The following is a 21,176-nucleotide window of genomic DNA, read 5'->3' as shown; positions in this document are numbered from 1 at the left end:
AAACAATTAAATCAATAAATAAAGATCTTATATTTAAAAATTCAATAAAAGTGAAACTGAGCAGGAAAAAGAGAAAAGGAGGAAAGTGCACAAAGGGAGGAAGTGGGCATTCTGTATTCCATCAGCCACCTCCAGTATTGTTAATTGAACATGCAGTTTTGACCTCATTATCAAGCAGGAAGTCCTTTTTGCAATCTAGTGAGAATCTAAATTGCAATGATAGTGCAAGTGGGGGAAACAATTGAAATGAAGTTAGTAACTTAAAATATAATGTAGACATGGGCTTTGGGAATTTGTACTTAGACTTGCATGTTTTTTAAATCAATTAAGACTCCCGTTCCATCATTTCTGTTGGCGTCATCTTATAATTTTGCAATTTAGAAAAAGACATGCATCTAGAATATTGGGTGTAGAAACTTGAAACCATATGTTGCAATAGTTGCAGTTCAAAACCAAACCAAACCAAAAAATCAGGCATGAGAAATAACTCTGAGAATATAGGATTTCTATTCTTAAACATAAGACCGTGAAAATCATCTCACAAAGACTTGCATTTCAATTTTATTTTAAATATTCTGTAGCAGGGAGAAATTTTTGGAATTGCAATAAAGACCTGTTGAATATTCTCAAGAGTATGCAAAAATGGTGTCTAAATGCCTTTTGGGACTCTGTTTCCAGAATAGGTATCAAAAGGAATGCATTGCTTATCTTCAAAATTGTATCTTTTGGATAGCAACAATACATTTTCTATCTTTTATGGTATCACTATATATTCTGTCACACAATGAGACAAAATACTATGGTAACCTAAAAAGCTAGGACTGTGGATTTTCTGATTCCTGTCCACTACTAATTGGATCTCTGGAGAGCCAGGGATGGAGGTCACCCCTCCATCTTGGTTCTCCTTGACCTCTCGGCGGCTTTCGATACCATCGACCATGGTATCCTTCTGCGACGACTGCGGGAGGTGGGGGTGGGAGGCACTGTTTTACAGTGGTTCTCCTCCTACCTCTCGGACAGGTCGCAGTCGGTGTTGGTCGGGGGACAGAGATCGACCATGAGGCCCCTAACATATGGGGTGCCGCAGGGGTCGGTCCTGTCCCCCGTACTATTTAACATCTACATGAAACCGCTGGGCGAGATCATTCGGAGGCACGGGATAAGATACCACCAATATGCAGACGATACGCAGCTGTATCTGTCCGCCCCGTGCCAACTCAATGAAGCGGTGGACGTGATGAACCAGGGACTTGAAGCTGTTAGGGACTGGATGAGGGCTAACAAGCTTGTACTCAACCCAGAAAAGACCGAGTGGCTGTTGTGTTTCCCTCCCAAAAATTTGGCTAGTGTTCCACCACTCAGGCTGGGGGGTCAAATTTTACACCCCTCAGACAGGGTTCGCAACTTGGGAGTCCTCCTGGATCCACAGCTGACCTTTGATCACCACCTGTCGGCTGTGACCAGGGGGGCATTTGCCCAGGTTCGCCTGGTGCGCCAGTTGCGACCCTACCTGAACCGGGAGGCTCTTACAACAGTCACTCGCGCCCTCGTGACCTCTAGGCTGGAATACTGCAACGTGCTCTACATGGGGCTGCCCTTGAAGAGCATCCGGCGGCTTCAGCTAGTCCAGAATGCGGCCGCGCGAGTGATTGTGGGTGCACCTCGGTTCGCCCACATAACACCTATCCTCCGCGAGCTGCACTGGCTACCTGTTGATCTCCGTGTGCGCTTCAAGGTGCTTCTTACTACCTACAAAGCCCTCCATGGTAGTGGATCTGCGTACTTGGGAGACCGCCTCCTGCCAATCACCTCCTCTCGACCTATAAGATCGCATAGATTAGGCCTCCTCCGAGTGCCATCTGCCAGCCAGTGCCGGCTGGCAACTACGCGGAGGAGAGCCTTTTCAGTAGTAGCTCCGACCCTTTGGAACGATCTCCCCGTGGAGATTCGTACCCTCACCACCCTTCAGACCTTCCGCACAGCCCTCAAGATCTGGCTATCCCGCCAGGCCTGGGGGTAAAGACCATAGTCCGCCCCCACCCGAATGTTGTATGAATGTTGCTTGGTTTTAATTATATATTGTGTTTTTATGTTATTGTATGTCTTCCCCTCCCATACAAGTTGTTAGCCGCCCTGAGTCCCCCCAGGGAAAAGGGCGGCCTATAAATAAACTCAACTGAACAACTGAACTGAACTGAACTATAGTAATTTATATGCATGTCTGAAAATGGAATACAGTTACTGTTATTATTTTTTTCGGTGAATTCTTCTGAGCTTTTTTCTATTGCTTAGTCTTTGGTTTTGTTATCCATTGGTGGGACAATTTATATCAGTGTACAAATTCAAGAAAAACAAGTTTCTAAATTTATCTTCAAATAGTAGAAATATCTAAACGTTTCATGGAAATACATTGAGGAATCAGTAATATCAAATACCCAATAGTTAAAAGAGTATTCATTTATCCCAAGAGACTAGCATTTGTTAAAAAAAATGGGGGGAGGGGGTAGTACCAATGATTGTACCTACCTACAAATAATTGACTGTTTAGCTGCAATCGAAAATGTCCTTCAGCAGGTGCTTCTAAAATCTTCTTTGGAAAGTTGTCTACCTGAAGAGAGGTTTCTCTAAGATTCCTTTCAGCATGCACAGAATGCCACTGGTTGTCATTCAAGGGCACAGGGGATTGGACAATAATCTCTACTGGGCCATTTCCAACATCAACTGTGAAAGTGATGGCTTTAGGAGCTGGAATGCATAAGGTGAAACTTAGTATGATATGCTGATAACAATAAGTACATAACTGTGGTAGTAATATTTTAATATTTTAAGAGTTTTGAAACAATCAATCTTATGTGATTATTGAATTCACATAGCAAATCATCTATATATTATGGTACATATCTACAGACCCAAAACGTCTTTGTGAAATCAAATTCCTGGTCAAATATTCTCATTTTCTCTATGTTCATGTATTAGGCTGCTATACTCATTAAATAGAAGGTATGTATTTGCCTTGTGATGGATCAGTGAGATAGAACATTTCCACAAATATTGTGTTATCTAACTAATATTTGCTTTTAAAAAATTCAATGATTGTCATCAAAATAGCTTGTAAAGTTTGTAGAAAATACAGAGGAGAAAATGTAAGACATAAAAATGATTTCCATAAAACAATACTGATGGCAATATCTAGATCATATTAGGAGAAGGGAGAAAAACTATACCAAAGTGCTTTTCATACAACAATTTTCAGCCCTAATGTTCAATAATTGACCATTTAATGGATGATTTCCACCTACATTTGCTATATTCAGATGTATAACTTGTTGATATAGTATAGACAATATTAAACATGTTTCAAACACTAGAGCTTTTGTTCAAACTGTGTTATTAAATTTAATGACACATGCTGTTAAAATTTTCTTCCCTTCCTTAAAATATTACTTTTTATTCTGCTGAAAATCAGAGAAACACCTGAGAGCAAGTTTCTATTCCTAATGATTTAAAGAAAAGTGAAGTCAAACTATGAATGTTATAAAGATTACTCTGATAGTTAAATCACTGATATGTTGAGACTTGCATAGTTCAGTCTTTCAAAAACTGGAGGTTATAGACACTTGCCTTTAGAACCAAATGAATAGGAAAAAACCCAAACAGGTGAGAGAATTAAGTCTTTTTTCTTTTTATATTCTAAGAAATATATAATTCAAGAACTAATCAACCCTGTTGTGCCATTTCTCTTACATTTTACATAGTTCATTAAAAGGAGACTTGTACTGAGTTCTTATTTCATTTCCATCCCTTGCAATCAACCTCATCTTTTCTGGGGATTAGTTGGGACATATAAACCCCAGTGATCTGTTGGAAATCTAAGTAAGAAGGAAGAATTGGCAGTATAACATTTAGGGCAAAATCAATTCCAAGATTAAGAGAGATTCATCTCCAAGAGGACAAGAAAAAAAAGCTGGCATCTGGTATATTGCCAACAGTAGATCAATAATAACAATGTATATACACCGAAAAATACCTTTGGACAGTTGTAACTCTGATTTATCCATCTTTTCCAGTTTCTTAAAATGTTTAGGCCATGGAAGCAACATTACTTTCATCAGGGTTTCATTACACTAACAAAATAAGGCTGAAGTATGGCTATAATCATTCATTTGGGTCTCTAATTTGAATCTCTAGCTATGTAAGGGAGAAGATAGATTTCTGATAAATTTGTACTCCATTGGTATACATATGTACATAAATCATAAAAATCTTTCAATCCATTGGAATGAATTTTCTTAGGCATAGGGAGTTGGGAACTCTCTTCTATTTATGGAAGGAAATCAATGACATTGATCTCCTTACAGTTTGACTCTATTCCAGCATCAACATCAACAGATTTGTGGACTGTACTCACAACCATTTAGCTCCAAACATAATCTGCCCTAAGCAAAAATCATAACACAGTGGAGAAGAGATTTCTTTCATTTCTACAGTGCACACCATCTTGACAGGTTGTATTATTCTGATGTAATTTCATGTCAATGGCTTGCTTTTATTGTATACTTAAAAAAAACATAAGAGCCTTGAGAATGAAATACAACACACTGAAGTATCACCCAAATAGGAGATTATGTGCAATTAACACTAAACCGTTCTTCATTACCTAGTGATAACATGCTATGGCTTTTACCAAGGATTTAATGAATCAAAGGGCCTTGGAAGCTTTATTTTATTACATTTTATGTCATAAAGTTATTACATCTATATTGCAAAAGCATGGTAGTTCATTCTTAGTTTATTCATCCTGATGAACAAACATCTAACAGAAAGGCCTTCTTTCATTCTAAATCCACAGCACAACACCCTCCATTAATAGACTAAAACAGCAGATAAAAAGATGACTTAAATTAGTTTTTTTCCCTTTAATACAGTGGTCTCCAACCTTTCAGCTTTTGCAGACAGGCGGTGGTGGAGGGGGGGAGGGGATGGTTCTATGCAAACCACAGGCATATGTGCTTGTGCGTGCAGCATTATTTATGCCCACCGCTCACACAAATGGAGCAGTGCAAGTAGAGCTGCCCATGCAAGCTGCCCACGCTTGCTACTTGTGCATCCCAGTTCAAAACAGGCTGTGGCCAGGTACCGGGCCATAGCCTGGGGGTTGGAGAACCCTGCTTTAATACAGGCAGCAATTGCAATTTAGTTTCAAAGAATGATAGCTTATTTGACAGGCCATGATGGCACTCTGAACATTTTGGAACCTTCCCCTTTCCTCATTGGTATTCCAGCTGCTTTCCAAAAGGATATTACATAAATAGTACATAAATACTATTTATCATCACCTAAGAAGAGAAGGAGAGGTAAACTGCTGATAACTCATATACTATCTGTGAAAAGTAGCAATTTTGTGTGCTGCTTCAGATAAGAGATAGCTGCTCAGCAGAGTCGATACTGAGGTAAATAATATTATCTTCATTTGAATGAAACTCTTCGAAGAAGGATGTGTTTGTATGTATGCACAAACACAAATGGGAGCAAGTTTGGGATAATGGTTCAAGGCACTGAACACTGATTTTTTCCCTTGAAAGTGTTTCATTTCTTGGATGTGAAGCAAAACATTTTCCAGGAAGAAAAGAGGAAGTCCAGTTGCCTTTTGGAAAAACATCTTTGGGACAATCATGACCTGGATGAATGAGTTTCTCCATAGACATTTTGTGACTAAATCAGATCTGCAGAAAAATAACAATACACCACAATTTCAGTTGCTAAACTTACAGCTTATTTCAACTCTGATGAAATCTTTCATTCCCAAATTTTCCAAAAAAACTCCAGACATCTTGGTTGTTTTGAAGAAGAAAGAAATGTCTGCAGTGAACTCGGAATGGAAAGTGGGGAAGAGAAGGTATGAAGCTTCGGTGCTGAAAGAAGCTGCATTCCAAAACTGTCCTGCAAAGAACAACAAACTCCTCTATAGTTGATTATATGTTGCACATAAATGAAGGATCCAAGAAATACTGTAGCCCTTACTCAGAGTTCATTAAAACAGAAAATTGAAACCTAGGAAGAAAAGTATGCTAGGGCTTCTACATTGCAGGTATGGGTTTCATTCATTCATTCATTCATTCATTCATTCATTCATTCATTCATTCAAAGAGCCGAGGTGGCGCAGTGGTTAGGGTGCAGTACTGCAGGCCACTTCAGCTGACTGTTATCTGTAGTTCAGCGGTGAAAATCTCACCGGCTCAAGGTTGACTCAGCCTTCCTTCTTTCCGAGGTGGGTGAAATGAGGACCCAGACTGTGGGGGCAATTTGCTGACTCAATTTGCTAAAAATCTGTAAACTGCTTAGAGAGGGCTGAAATCCCTATGAAGCGGTATATAAGTCTAATAAATAAATAAATAAATAAATTCATTTATTCAGTTTGTTACTTGCCATGACTGCATCCAAATTAATGAATAAAATCATACAAAAAGATAAATAGTAAGGCACTAATGAAAATATAGATCTGTTTTATGTATAACACCCCAATCACTTCTATGAAACAGAAAAACTTCTCTTTAGAGTCATTCTGTGCCAGGTTCAAAGTTTATTTTATAAATACTTGAAAGAAGTGTATCTTGTGCGACTTTACAAGCCTGAGAGCATAATGGCCAGCCATGTTTTACTAGGCTAAAATCTCATACTTAGGATGCCATCATTGACAGTCATCACATTGTGGACTACACTCACTGGCATGACCAAAATAGCCTCTTTTGTGCACTGATCAGATGATAATTGGGAAACACTTTTTTCTAAACACATATAACACTTATCCATAACACTTATGCATAACACTTATCCTATGCAATTGATACCCTTCCCCATAAAGTACATACACACAGCTGAAGTAGCAGCACCTCAACAGATAATCTTTCAAGGAATCATGAAGTTAAAAATATAGTTTGTTAAGCACCCATGGAAGTTTTGCCAAGGACAGATAAGTTAGGACAGCACAATCCTCTCTGACATTTGACACAAAATCATTCAAATTCTATGTTAAAATAAAAAATAAAAAAACTGTGGTGAAAAACCAGTGAAGCTTGTGAAGCTTTCCAGATACATCTATGTGGCTGATGTACAGTATATAAAAGTACAATAAATCTGTGTTCCTTGGAGAAAATGTTTGTTGAGTCTAGAGTAGATAAATTAATGGCTTTATCGAGTACTAGGTTGCTGACCAAGAGAACTGAGGACTTCAGCAATGTGATGAAGAAAAAAATAAACCAGAGTTTTTCCAACTGAGTGAGGCAAAAGGTGAGGTCCTCTATATACCTTAATAAGGATCAAATGTTTTTAAAGACCTGAAGTGCTAAAAAAAGTATTTGGAAGATTAAGTTTGTTGATAGTTTCATATTATTTTGGGTGATTAAAACAAAAAAGCAAATAAACTTTTCACAAATTAAATAGGAATTAATATGGAACATACGTACATTTAAACCATTTCACAGAGAAATGCATTGGATTAAAAAAATAGCTGTACATATATTAATTCTCATATTCATCACAGAAAGGATGTATTGGATTAATTGACCAATGGCTAGATTTGCACAAAACACAGATCCACTGAAGAATAGGGCAGGGTAGTTTTTGTCCAATGTATTGTAGGTATATAAGTGCTGTCTTACTTTATTGTGTCGATCAAAGCATCAGATTAAGCTATAATGCTTAGGGCAGTTCATGTTGTCTGTACATGGTTATTGCATTTTGCTAATCAATTTAGTATGTTCTCCAAACCCAGGAAATGTATAACTGCTGTGGACCTTGAATTTGTTTGGAGGTTCTAGCAGGTGAACGCAGCTATTGTATACCTTTGACCAAAAATTGGTACACTCCTTCTATCTGGGATGGTTGTCCTCTTCCACCAAGTGCAAAGCTTCAGGAGGGATGCACATGGAATGATGAAGGAGGAAGGGGACACCCGCCTAGCCAGCCAGATCAGCCGAATCAACCCTGGTAATCAATGGGGTAACATATGTTGCAGCCAGATCGTCCTCACATTGTGTGTGAGCGAGATTTGAACACCTTGACACAATGGTTAGATATGGGAGATTCCATTGTATACCCTACAATGAGCGTCTCTGCATTTGCAGAGTGGCAGAGGTAGAAGACCTGGCTCACAGCCTATTTGATTGTTGCTTGTATAAGGGAGTGAGGAACAGGTACCTTTGTCTATATACCAAATGAATGACCCATTGGGATCCCCATATCAAAACAACTTACCTTATGTGCATCCAGAACCAGAAAATAACATTTAACACAGCACAGTACTTAAACAAAATGGTTCTATTGAGATTCTATTGAAAATAATTTACCTTATGTGCAGCCAGAACCGGAAAATAACATTTAACACAGCACAGTACTTAAACAAAATGGTTCTATTGAGATCTGCATATGATTGGGATAGATTGCAGGGGTGACACCAAAATATAATTTTATCATATTTTATCTATATCTTAAATTATTGTATTCTATTCCAATTTCATTTTAGACTAAACTTTACTCCAATTCCATTTTAAATCATATTTTATCAAATTCCATTTTATATTGCTTTTATCAAATTTTAGTAATAATTTGTTTCTGGAACTTTGCACTTTGATATGGCCCAAAGGCTAATCAATAAAGATTCAGTATCTATATTTTTCACTGCTGTGAAAAAGGCAAATCTCATACTAAACATAATTCAGAAAGCATTTTTAAAAAGTTGATTGGGTACTTTTTAATTTGATGAAAGCAGAACTAAAGGAAGGCAGACAGAAGCATACAATTACATATATTTACATGGGAAAGGCAAAGTCAGAACTTTTTCTCTTCTCATAAACATTTTCATAAAATGAACTGAATTGTTGGGAGAAACAAGGAAACAAAGAAATGCAAAAGGAAGTCCTTCACACTGAACAAAATGGGTAATTTTGTACAGGAGAAAATGGTAACCACCAACTTTAACCACCACATAAAATTTTATAGCCAATAATAATTTCAGCTACTAATGGGCAAGATGGTTGGATATTACTTCTAATTAATGAAGAGAACAGGTTCTCAGTATTAATTAGTTGCTGAAGGATACTGATGAGGAAGTCCTACTGTATTCATGTCATGCTTGTTCATTTCTCTTTATTCCCCCATTGTGGATACAGAAGTCCGAACAAGCCTTTAATTTGAATCTCTAGCACTCAAAGTCTTATTGCAAATTATTTAGAAAAATATGCTTCTTTAGAAACTGCACAATTGATTTCAGAAACAAATAGACAATGCAATTATTAGAAGGTATCTGTAAGGTATAACACACACACACTCACACACTCACTCACTCACTCTCTCACACACATACACCAGCTTCTTATACAGCTTGTGCATAAGGATGCTGAAAAGAGCTGATACCCACTATCTCCATAGCAACGAAGAGGACCAATTCTCCAGGCAGCTTCAGAATTAGGTCTGTTCGTATCAGTGATGACTATCTGGTTCACAGGTAAATGTTCTTTAAAGGAAAGGAAGCCGGTGTCATTGGTCCTACAAATAGATAAATATGTAAAATGTATATCAAGGTAGAAATCTTAAATAGCTTTGCATGAGAAATTATAAATATACAGATGCCTATAAACAGTATATGTAAAGTATATGTAAAGAGAGACAGGGAGGGAGGGAGGGAGGGAGGGGGAGAGAGAGAGAGAGAGAAAGAGAGAGAGAGAGAGATATTTGGATCAAAAAATGATGTTTAAAGTCTATTTTGATGACATCCATCCATCCACCCACCCACCCACCCACCCACCCACCCACCCACCCACCCACCTACCTACCTACCTACCTACCTACCTACCTACCTACCTACCTATACACACACACACACACACACACACACACACACAGACACTCAAATGCCTAATCAAAATACTATTAATCTGGTGTCAGATTGCTAGCCTGATGCCTGACAAGTCTCCTTACTGAGTGCATCCCATAATTAAGAATCCTCCATCAAAGTGCTCAAAATAATTTGAATGAAAATACTAATAGGCACTGTGTAAAAGTGTCCCAGAGCAACCTTGGAGGACAAGGAAGACCAGGTCACATTTCATAAACAATGGCTTCCATTCAGCGATACGTAACACTTGAGTTACCAGTTATAATGGAATATTGCTATGTGGACACAGATAGAAGTGAGTAGTGCTCCCATTTGCCTCCACCTTAGCAGAAGCTGGGTTTGTATAACTTCCTTTATCTGGTTACTAAATAAAATCTTTTTGTGGATTTTCAAAGGTCATTGACACAAATGTTTGTGTACCATATTGAAACAAGAAAAGGAAAGGAAAGGAAGAAATTGTGTGAATGCTTATTTGCGTATTTGGTCTATTTAAGAGTATTTCTGAACACAAAAATTATATAAATTGTTGCTAAAAATTCCTCGGAACTGAACTGTAAGATATCTCAGGTCAGACAGGCTGCATTATACTATGGATACAACATCCTGAGGTATGCATTATATCTGGAGAATAGAAGAGATGCTGAAATTAATGTAAAGTTCATAACCTAGCTTTTAACATGCTGTACCAGCTGAAAGTTTTCAATGGTTTTCAAGGGTAGCCAAAGAGATTAATTCAGTTTTGAGGACTGCTGATGTAGGAGTTTTTTGTGAAATCCATTAAAGCAATCTTCAAAAAACCTTTTAGGTTTTAGAAATTGGTTTGAGGTGCAAATGTCAATGAAATATATAGATAATATGGCATTATATGTGCATATAACAAATGGCAAGTAGAAAATAAACATGGGATATCTATGCTCTGGCACTTAATATATTAATATTTCTTTTGACAAAGAAGATATATCTGTTTACTTGGGCATTTTTTTAAAAAATCAATAATGCTGCCAAGCATTCCTTGAGATAGTAGCCCACTGCCATTAGATATATTTTGTGTTAATTAAAAAGACAACCTGTAGATGTTATTGTGGTCCTACTGCAAACTGATTTGAAACTTCCGGTGAAAATTGAACAATGAATCTTTTAATTCACAAAGAATATGTTTGCTACTATAGTAGAAATATCTATATTAACTGTATGCTGGACAGATAATTCAAAGTCATGGATTATTTATTCCAGAGAAGCAAAAATGGGAATGCTCAATTGTGTTTTTTTTTTGTTTTTTTTTAAAAAACAGCATAAAATAATGTAACATTGACTATCAAATCTTTCTAAGGCTAGAGGTAATAGATTTCCTGTTCAGACCTTATACATTTTTATATGACTGGCATTTTGGTGGAGCACTAACTGTCCATCTAATATGTTAATAACTTAAAAATAGTGTCATGCACAAAAACTATGCAAATTACACATTTATGATCTATCTGGATTCTTGATCATAAAATTAATCATAAAAATATTTCATGATTGATCAGAAAAAGGGCCATAACATAGCCCAAATGGCCTAAGCAACCCATTTTTTCCAGTCTTAAGTTAATATGTGAAGAAGACAATATAACAGTAAGGAACAAATAATTATTTATGAGGAAAGGTACTTTAAAAGACTTTATATTTCTTAAAGCAAGCAAAAATGCAGCCCATCTATTATATGAAATTCAGATTTGAATTTGGAAATTTTAAAATTCCACAGAAAAAACTGAGCTAAAAGCTCAGGACAAGCTCAAATTTTGATTAAATTAAAAAAAAGCCACATTTTTAGTGCATCTGTAAATTCAGGCACAAGGCATTTGCATATGAATTAAAAAGAAGCCAAAATAGAAGAAATAAAGCAAGAACATTTAGAATGCAGATCTTGGAGAAATTGTGTTAAGGTCCACAATGCCTAAAGAATTTTTCAGTATAATATGATTTAATTTTATTTATTTAATTATATTGATACTTCATATAAGCAATATTTTTCATGACAGAATTCCAGGTAACTCTCATCTAACAATTGACCAGGTAGTCTTGAAATTAGCTAGGTGTCTGATCATGTATTTTCAGATCCTTGTTAATCTATACCCATAAAATACATGCGAACAATATGGAAACAAATTAACTTTCTTACATGTTACTACATTTCAAATGTTGAAATGTAGTTCAACAATAGTTCAGAATTTCATTACATCTATGAAAGAACATGTAAGTTGCAAGTTCATAGCAATTTTTAATATTTCTTTATAGTAATAGCAATAGCACTTAGATTTATATATTGCTTTACAGTGCTTTACAGCCCTCTCTAACCAGTTTACAAAGTTAGCATATTGCCCACAATAATTTGGGTCCTCATTTTATCCACCTTGGAAGGATGGAAGGCTGAGTCAAACTTGAACCTGGTGAGATTTGAATGGCCAACTTTCAGGCAGCTGTCAGTCAGTAGAAGTAGCCTGCAGTACTGCACTCTAACCACTGCAGCACCATGGCTAATGTATCAGTCATATTGAAAAACAAATTCTCATTCTCTTGTATTTCAAGATGCTGCTTTGCAGTACTATAAACTAGAATATTCACAAAGTCTCCCCTCACTTGTATTATAATAGTTGGCAGGAAAGTAGTGTTTTTCAATTTAATTTCCTCTCTTATAATATCCTTTGGGTATATTGCCTAGTTTTAACTTAATGAAACCTCACTTGAATAGATAGCCACAACAGCATTTAATGAAATTTGTGAAACAGTATATTATGAGAAATGTACTATCAGCATATGTCTGGTGCTATGCAACTTGGAAACAAGCCAAAGAAAATATCTTCAAAATTTTTGAAAGTTTGCAAGTAGTGGAATGCAGATTATAAACATTTAAATTTTCCATGTTGCTATGCAAGTTTTAAAAAGTTAAACCAGCATTACAAGTAAAGTACTGCAGCTAATTATGTAACAGAGATCCTGGAAGATAATAGCATTAGAGTCTGCCTAAATAAGTCAACCCAACTCAATAATAATTCTAGCATCTGTTGTTTATGATAGAGAATAAGGTTCGTGTTAACAGAATAACAGAGTTGGAAGGGACCTTGAGGTCCTTCTAGTCCAACCCCCTGCTCAAGCAGGAAACCCTACACCATTTCAGACAAATAGTTCTCCAATCTCTTCTTAAAAATCTCCAATGTTGGAGCACCCACAACTTCTTTAGGCATGTTGTTCCACTGATTGTTTTGTCAGGAAATTTCTCCTTAGTTTTAGACTGGTTCTCTTCTTGATTAGTTTCCATCTACTGCTTCTTGTCCTGCAGATGCCTTGGGGAATAGGTTGACCACTTCTTTGTGGCAGCACCTTAGATATTGGAGCACTGCTATCATGTCATCCATAGTCATTCTTTTCATTAAACTAGACATATCCAATTCCTGAAATTGTTCTTTATATGTTTTAGCCTCCAATACTCTAATAATCTTTTTTGCTTTTCTCAACACTCTTTGTAGAGTCTCAACATCTTTTTTATATTGTGGCAACCAAACTGGATGCAATATTCTAAGTGTGGTCTTACCAAGGCATTATAAAGTGGTACTAATACTTAACCTGATATTGATTCTAACCTTTCCCCCACTTTTTTCACTTTTATAGAAAAGAAATATTTTCTGTCAATTGAAGAGTACATTTCTCTAGAATTGTCATGACAGTAGTTCATGGATCTTCCTGACATTATCTAAAGTATGAGATGCCAAGTGTGCTTATATGAGTATCCTGTTTTTCTGTACATTTCTCTCTCTCGTGATCTACCTCTCATGATCTTGGCCTCTTGTCTTCTGAATAAAAATATTCTCTGGGTCTTTTTTTCTGAAGCACAAGGAGCTATGGAGTTTGCAGAGTGATGCAGTGTATGTGATGGGGAGAACACCATCAATGTATTATATCATCTTGCAACTAAAAAAGAAGGGTAGAACCCCCCTACAATACCTCCAAAAGAAAAAAGTTTTTAAATGAATAACAGAAGCCATTTGTGAAGAAAACTTTCAAGAGGACATTTTCTAACATTGTATTAAGCAATAGGAAAAAGCCAAATATTGTATCAAATTATAAGTTGCACTTGTACAATCTGCTAACCTTCAGAAGTATGAGCTACAACTTTAAAATCCAGGGCTGGTAATCCTACTACTACACTGAAGGCAACAGGCCAGTTTAAAACTACTGAAGACTATTAAGAATACCTTATGCCACCAGGGTTGAAATTTTAGGCTTGGACAATCTAGAACTATGCCACCCATGGTCTGACCTAAATGTAATGCACAAAATTGTCTGCTACAACATCCTACCTGTCAATAACCTCTTCAGCTTCAACCTCAATAATATATGGGCAAACAATAGATACAAACTCAAGGTAAACCGCTCCAAACTCGATTGCAGAAAATATAACTTCAGCAACAGAGTGTTCAACACCTGGAATGCTCTATCTGATTCTGTTGTTACATCATCTAATCACCACAGCTTCAACCTTAAACTGTCTACCATGGACCTCACTCCATTCCTAAGAGGTCCATAAAAAGGGGCACGCATAGAGCATCATCATACCTACCGTCCCTGTCCTACTGTCCCCATTTACTTGTATTCATTGCCTTGTTCATGTCCATGTTTATACTTATACCTGTTATTTAGTACATGTTCGAGAAATTAAATAAATAAAAATAAATGAATGGAATGGCAAATTGTCTCAGGAACAACTATAACAATTCTATCACTGTTTGGAGGGATCCTTGGTGGTCTCTGAGCTTGGTTATTTTACTTGAAGACATTTCATTATCCAGATTAGTAACAAAACAATCAAGCTCAGAGAGCACCAAGGACCCCTCAAGTCAACCATGAGTTACAAATATTCTCCTTTATTGCTACCATCACTGTATCGCTTAACAGATAAATTCCCCTTTTTGTCTCTCTCTGCTTTCAGAAATGTCACAAAACTGCATGGTTCCAACCTAATTTTTTAAAAAAATATTATATTGATAAGCACAACACTCAATAATGTATTAACTGTTATGTCTGTAACTATTGTATTATGTGACTTATGCTTTATTTGTAATTAACTTTAAGAAATTGTTAACTTTGTTGATGGCTATTTCCGAGCAGAAAAATCTGTAAAACCAATTAAAAAGTACTTCTAGCAATGAGATAACTATTTTCTGGTTGCCTTTTATCTAGTTGTGAAAAATGAATATATCAAGGGAGAAATGACAAATCTAATTCAGTAGTAAAACACTCAAAATACAGAATACAGAAATTAAAATACATTCTCTATGTATTAAACATTCAGAACTCAAACTCTTGTCTATATATGAATGGAAGGCTGTATTAGTTTTGCTCTCTTTGATATTCTAATATTTTGAACTTTGAAAGTAGCGGGGTATTATAAAAATTTGGAATTTTTTTTGGAAAATTGCTCCTTAAAAATAAAGATCATCCAGACATGTGTCAATAATCTGTTATATGCCATACAATATGTTCTATCTAAAATACATTCTCTGGCTCAAGTTCATCAAATAATCAATGCTCAATCATTAATCATGATCTTCAAACTTTCTAGCAAGTGAATCTTCATGGAGGGAATGGAGATAAAAGTTTTTTTATATACATTTTTCTAACTGTTTTAAGTTCCTTCTCTTGCCCTAAAATATTCAAAATGCTATATGCTTTTTATTTTATTTTATAGGGCTGAGCTATTTCCTTTCTAAATTGAAAATGCCAAATTGCTTTAGCCTATGAAAGCCATTCTGTGCTCACATAATTTTAACTATGGTCTTTTGTTCATTTTCCGATTCTACTGTAACCATTTTTCTTACTTCACCACTGATTTACACTGCATTGGTATAATTTCTCTGTAATATAGGTCAGGTGTAGTGCAGAAGGAAAAGATGAATTCTTTTTTTTTTCAAATTTTTGAGGAAAAAATTTAGAGTTTCTATAATTTATTTTTTCTTCAGCCCCATCTCACTAATATAAAATTAAAAGTTGTTCATTATTGCCATTAAGCATGTATATATCATTAATACATAATGTGTGTAATTGTTTTATTACAATAATCAGAAACCTATTATGTAAATTAATCATATGGTGAACAATAGGAACTTTCTAAATATGAAAATATTCAAAGCAGGAGGCCAAACTAGATTCTACAATAGACTGAAGAACAATTTATTCCACCTTCATCAGCTTAAAATCTGCAAAGGTATAAGGAATATCTATATAGCAGAGTGAGCTTGAAAGAGAATTAGTTGATCTAATTTATGAATGACAAAATTAAAAGAGCATGTTGGTCAATTTTATAGATTTGAAATTGTTTTTGAGAGCAAGCACTTATCAAGAATATTATCCTTAGTCATAAAGTTAAAGGATGCCTTACTTCTCTAATTCAAGTTCTTCTGCGTTGGAATTCAAATTGGAAACACACAATTTGAAGGCCACTATAAAATTTCTTTAGACATTAAACTTACTGAATGCTTTAAAGAGGCATTTATATTATATTTGTTTTGTGTGGTTTGGAACTCTACATTCCCCAGTTTGCGTGTCAAACTTATGACTGAAAAGTAAGATACACAAAAAATAAACTTTATTTCCACCTCATTATAAGCCATTATACTTGCACGTTTTTTTTTTCTTTTTTAGAAAATAAGAAACAATTGCCTTTGATTAGTGATATAATAATTCAGTCCTTCATAAAGCAACTCCCATAGACAATCACTGGCAGGTCTGCTATCTTCTACCAGATTAAAAAAGCCATTACTACCCCTAATGTAGCCAAAATTTGTCTTGATACATGAGAGTGAAGCACCAAACATTGATCCATAAAATTACATTTTTACTGTCAACATTTCTTTCCTCTCCTTCTGTTTTTAACTCTTTTAACTTCCTGTAATTTTTTAATAATGCATGTAAGAAGTTCATGTATATATACAATATGTGCATATGTACGCACATAATGGTAAAAGTCTGCAATAAAGCTTACCAACCACCTTTCATTAAATTCATAATATACTTCTATATGAACAATAGCATAAATTAGAATGCACTGTTACCATTCTTCTCTGTCTGCATCACAGTTACAAAAGTATCTCAGATCCACACAGCTTTCTTCTAGACCACAAGCACATTGTTGGATTCCTGGAATGGAGCCTCCCCAGTAAGGATGCTTTTCGTTGGCATGACCAACCCACCAAACAAATGGAATTCCATCTGGTGGAACAAAGAGAGAAGATCTGCCATAGGAAATGTGAAATAAGCAGACAATTCAAAGAAATGAAATGGGCAAACCTATTTCTTTTTTCCTATATGTCCTACCACTGGTAAAATGATAGGAAAGCAAATTTGGATTTATCCCCAAAATTTTCAGTAATATAGTAATATAGTCATGCTGAGCTTCACTTCGAGGTTATCATTTTTGGAGCAACATATTAAATGTCCCACAATCAGATAGGTAAAATGGAAGCATGATATTGATAAAGTGATATTTGTAGGCATTTGTATTTCTTGCTGGGATGAGAGTCTTTTCTGGGTTTTTTCCCTCTTTTCTTGTAGGTGTGTATCTCTCTGATTAACTTATGTGTATTTATGAATAATTAAGAAAGATGCCCAAGGAGACAGGAAAACCAGCTATAAATATGCAAATTAAGGGTAGGAGGGAAGATATTATTTCTATAGTTTAAGGTTGTTGATATTCCTTTCCATGATGCATCAAAAATGTTTTGGACTTCTTATAAAATTTGTCATAAAGAGACTCAAAGGATAGGGGATACATAATGTATACACATTTCCAAAGGTGAACGTGTCCTTGGGGTCTTGGTGGCCTCTGAATTTAATTTTGAACTTGAAGTCATTTTATTACTGTGCAAGCTATCACCATCAATGTTTTGATATAAAGTGAAATTCAGTGGTTGTTTATATCTAGCTGATTTTCCTACCAGCCTTGCTGTTGTGAGGGCATTCCTTCTTCTTGATTGATCTGATTTTGCTCCTGGTTCCTGCTTATCTGGGTGGTTGGTAATGTATGTGTGTGATGTGGAAGGATGTGCTCAGGACTGTTTCCTTTGGCCTTTAGCTGTTCCTTTCTGAATGGTTTACAAATGTAATTAATTTCTGTATGTCTGCTGATGGCTAATTTGTCAGGTTGCCAAGCTTCTAGGAATTGCCCTGCCTTCTTAGAACTGATGTAAGCTACATTTTCCAAAATGTAATTGTAGCTGAATTTCTCTACATGCTGTGAAGTGAAATAATTCCCATTATTTCTGAGTGTTCTGAGTGCCAGTTTGATCTTTGTGAATGCATTCCTTTTGGTGCATATCCTGTCTGTGAATTGTGTTAGATTAAGACGATAAACACTTTTAAAAGAATTTGTGTGGGCATCATTTCTGTTGGGAAATGTTAAACTGCTATTCTGCTTCTGTTCAAAACCACAGTGCAGTAACTCAGAACACCAGAAAGCAGAAATATTAAAATACATTTTAGTTTTATGTTTTTGAACTTGGGGGATGTAGTCAACTGTTTTACAGACTAATTTATGTTTTGTACACACTTGACTGAATCTACTTAAATATTATGTATAGGCCTGGTGCAAATAAATAAAAAATCCTTAAAATATTAAAAAAAAACCCAGACTATTATGAAGTACAGAGAACTAATTAAGAAATGTTTTTAAAGAACTCTTCAAGTCAGTTTATGTTGCTCTGCTGTTTTCCTTCTAATCTTAGACTTAACAATGTGAATTCTTGTAAGGAAACAAAAGCGAACAATGAAACTTCTTATTCATTACTCAGAACTAAAATTCATTAATGTAATGGACTTAGATACAAGCAGTTTTAAAAGGAACAGCACCATTTTGGGGGCCTAGTAAATTGAAAGATATGGGATTTATCTAAAGCCCAATCGTACTCATTATAAAAACAAAAAGTACACTATGATTTCCCCAGGCATGTAGCTTCTGATGTTTTTTTGTTTTTTTCTAATTTGTGATACATATTGGAATGCTCAGGAGTATTATGAAGAACATATTATCAACGTTATTATTTTCATCTGAAATGCTGAACTGATACTTTTTATTTTTTCACAGTACTATAAGTTGCAGACAAGAATAAGTTTTCCTTTCATGATATAACAAGGGAAGTGACTCCTCTTTATTCAAGTACCATGAAACCTTCAAAGTGTATTTCTTGGAAGTTGCAAACATAGTCTAGGATTTCTTGGATTGCATATCTTGCAACTGGATGTTTAGCAACTTTTACAAGCAAGTTACAACAGACATACACACCCCAGAATGGTACATACAACTTGGTTCTGAAGTTATGACGGCCACGTTCCTTCCCTGTGGTCATGGCACCATATCTCAGACACTCAATATTTAAAGCTGTTTGCAGAATCCTTTGTTCACATGATATTTATAATATATAAATATATATTACATTTATGGTCATAATTCATGTTGGTCACAAAGCAGGTACCAATTTGTCAGTTTTGATTAGTCTAAGGAGATTGATATCACATAGGACATACAATTAGTTCTTGATTACTTGGCTTATTTACATTTTTGCCAAAACTCAGTGTTTACTTCCAATTTTGGGCACAAATTCTCCACAATGAACAAAAGGTTGATTGTAGTATTTGCTTAACAACAGTGATTCATTCTTGAATGATTGATGATTTACTTAATGGCCACCACAAAAAAACAAAATCAGGTCACTCATGTGATGACTGCTTTGCAACCAACATGACTTATGACCATAATGGGCAAGCTTCATTACTTTCATAAGTCAAGAACTTACTTATATGTTGTATATGATATAAATCTCCAAGTAATCAAAACTGACAAATGTCTTTGCTACCCAATCAAATCATTGCTTTCCTCCCCTTTCTTATCTTGTGCCTCTTGCCTTTTTCCCTTTCCCCATTTCCCTATTAATTTTGTTTCTATTTGCATTCTATTTTTATTATAATAAATTTTAATTTAAAAAATACCTTTTGCTATTCTTTTGAAGATATTTGGAGGCACACTCAGACATATTTAGTACTAGCAATCTAATTCCAAGGACAATTTAAATATATATATTGGAAGTTATTATCTAAGCAAAAGGTGCTATTTAGTTCTATAATACTTTATGTGGTTGCCAGGAAACAAATGGCAAGCATTAATCAATGCTGAGATGCATATTATTAGATACGTACATTACGCTACAACATAGTGGTATGATAAATAGACATCACTAGGATTGTAAGAACAAATATTTTATAACATCTTTTCTGTGTTTGGCTATTTTATTCTACTACACTAACCAAAAGATTTATGAAAGTCCCTCAAAGAAGCACACTTGCCAAATCTCGAGTCATTTAATACCAGTGAATGTGCTAATACACTGGAGGGAACAAACTGACAAGAGACAAGGAATAGATTTCTATTGTCTAATGTAGTTTTTTAGTATCTCTTGGAGCATCTGATTCTGCCACTAAGAAATGACATAGTAACTCACTTGAACATCAGTGAGCAGAGGAATGAGGTTATATAGACTGTTGTAAGTTCAACAAATAATTTTAACACGTGCTCTGGAAATAATTTAATTATGTTAATATTCAATGTGCATTTGCTTAACATTCTGTTTCAAAGCAATATAATTACATCACAATGCTTTAAGAACAATTCTACGGTGCATAGGTATCTATGCAGACTTAACAAGGACATCTTAGGCTGATCCAAAGTGAAATAAGGCAAAACTAAGAAAAATAACAATATTCGTATAGTGATAAAGTTATTACAATATACCTCTATCTTCCATATACAACAGTGATGATATAAAGTACATCTACAATTATTTTCAAACTTACTCCTTCAGAGTAGTGACTACGGACAATATATTAAGGGTGTACTGATTTTAATGAGACTAATTCTGGATCTGACTCAATGTAGCTTAACAAGATTGCCAGAAAAAGATTGGTTAAGAATGTTGCAAATTTAGTTCAATTTTATCTTGAGATTCTTCCCAAATTTTAACAGGGAGTCTTATCTTCCTTATTACAATATAGAGACATGCCAGTATTAGAAACATGACCTAATACGTCTGGAACACAAGAAAAGTTGCGAGAAACAAATATAAATATTCAAAAGGCTTAATTTCTTATGTTCCCCATTCTTTACTTACAGGCACATGCCTATTTCTCATCATTTACTTTTTCCCTTAATTTCTTTTAAAAGCTCCCTGCACATTTTAAAAACTAATTAATTAATAAGTTA

The 21,176-nt window shown here is 35.3% G+C and overlaps 1 protein-coding gene across 1 annotated transcript in view; it reads right to left on the bottom strand.

Annotated features, from left to right (window-relative positions):
- CNTNAP5 (contactin associated protein family member 5) overlaps positions 1-21,176 on the bottom strand; it is a 434,775-nt gene that overhangs the window by 74,887 nt on the left and 338,712 nt on the right. The window contains exons 14-17 of the mRNA XM_032211804.1: positions 16,981-17,137; positions 9,416-9,543; positions 5,770-5,940; positions 2,527-2,745 (exon numbers count right to left, since the gene is read on the bottom strand). Coding sequence (XP_032067695.1) covers positions 2,527-2,745; positions 5,770-5,940; positions 9,416-9,543; positions 16,981-17,137 — 675 coding nt within the window. The remainder of the gene's footprint in view (positions 1-2,526; positions 2,746-5,769; positions 5,941-9,415; positions 9,544-16,980; positions 17,138-21,176) is intronic.

This window comes from Thamnophis elegans, chromosome 1, assembly GCF_009769535.1.
Source record: "Thamnophis elegans isolate rThaEle1 chromosome 1, rThaEle1.pri, whole genome shotgun sequence".
NCBI lineage: Eukaryota > Metazoa > Chordata > Lepidosauria > Squamata > Colubridae > Thamnophis > Thamnophis elegans.
Note: the sequence above shows the minus strand (reverse complement) of the source record. Positions and strands in the feature narration are given on the sequence as shown.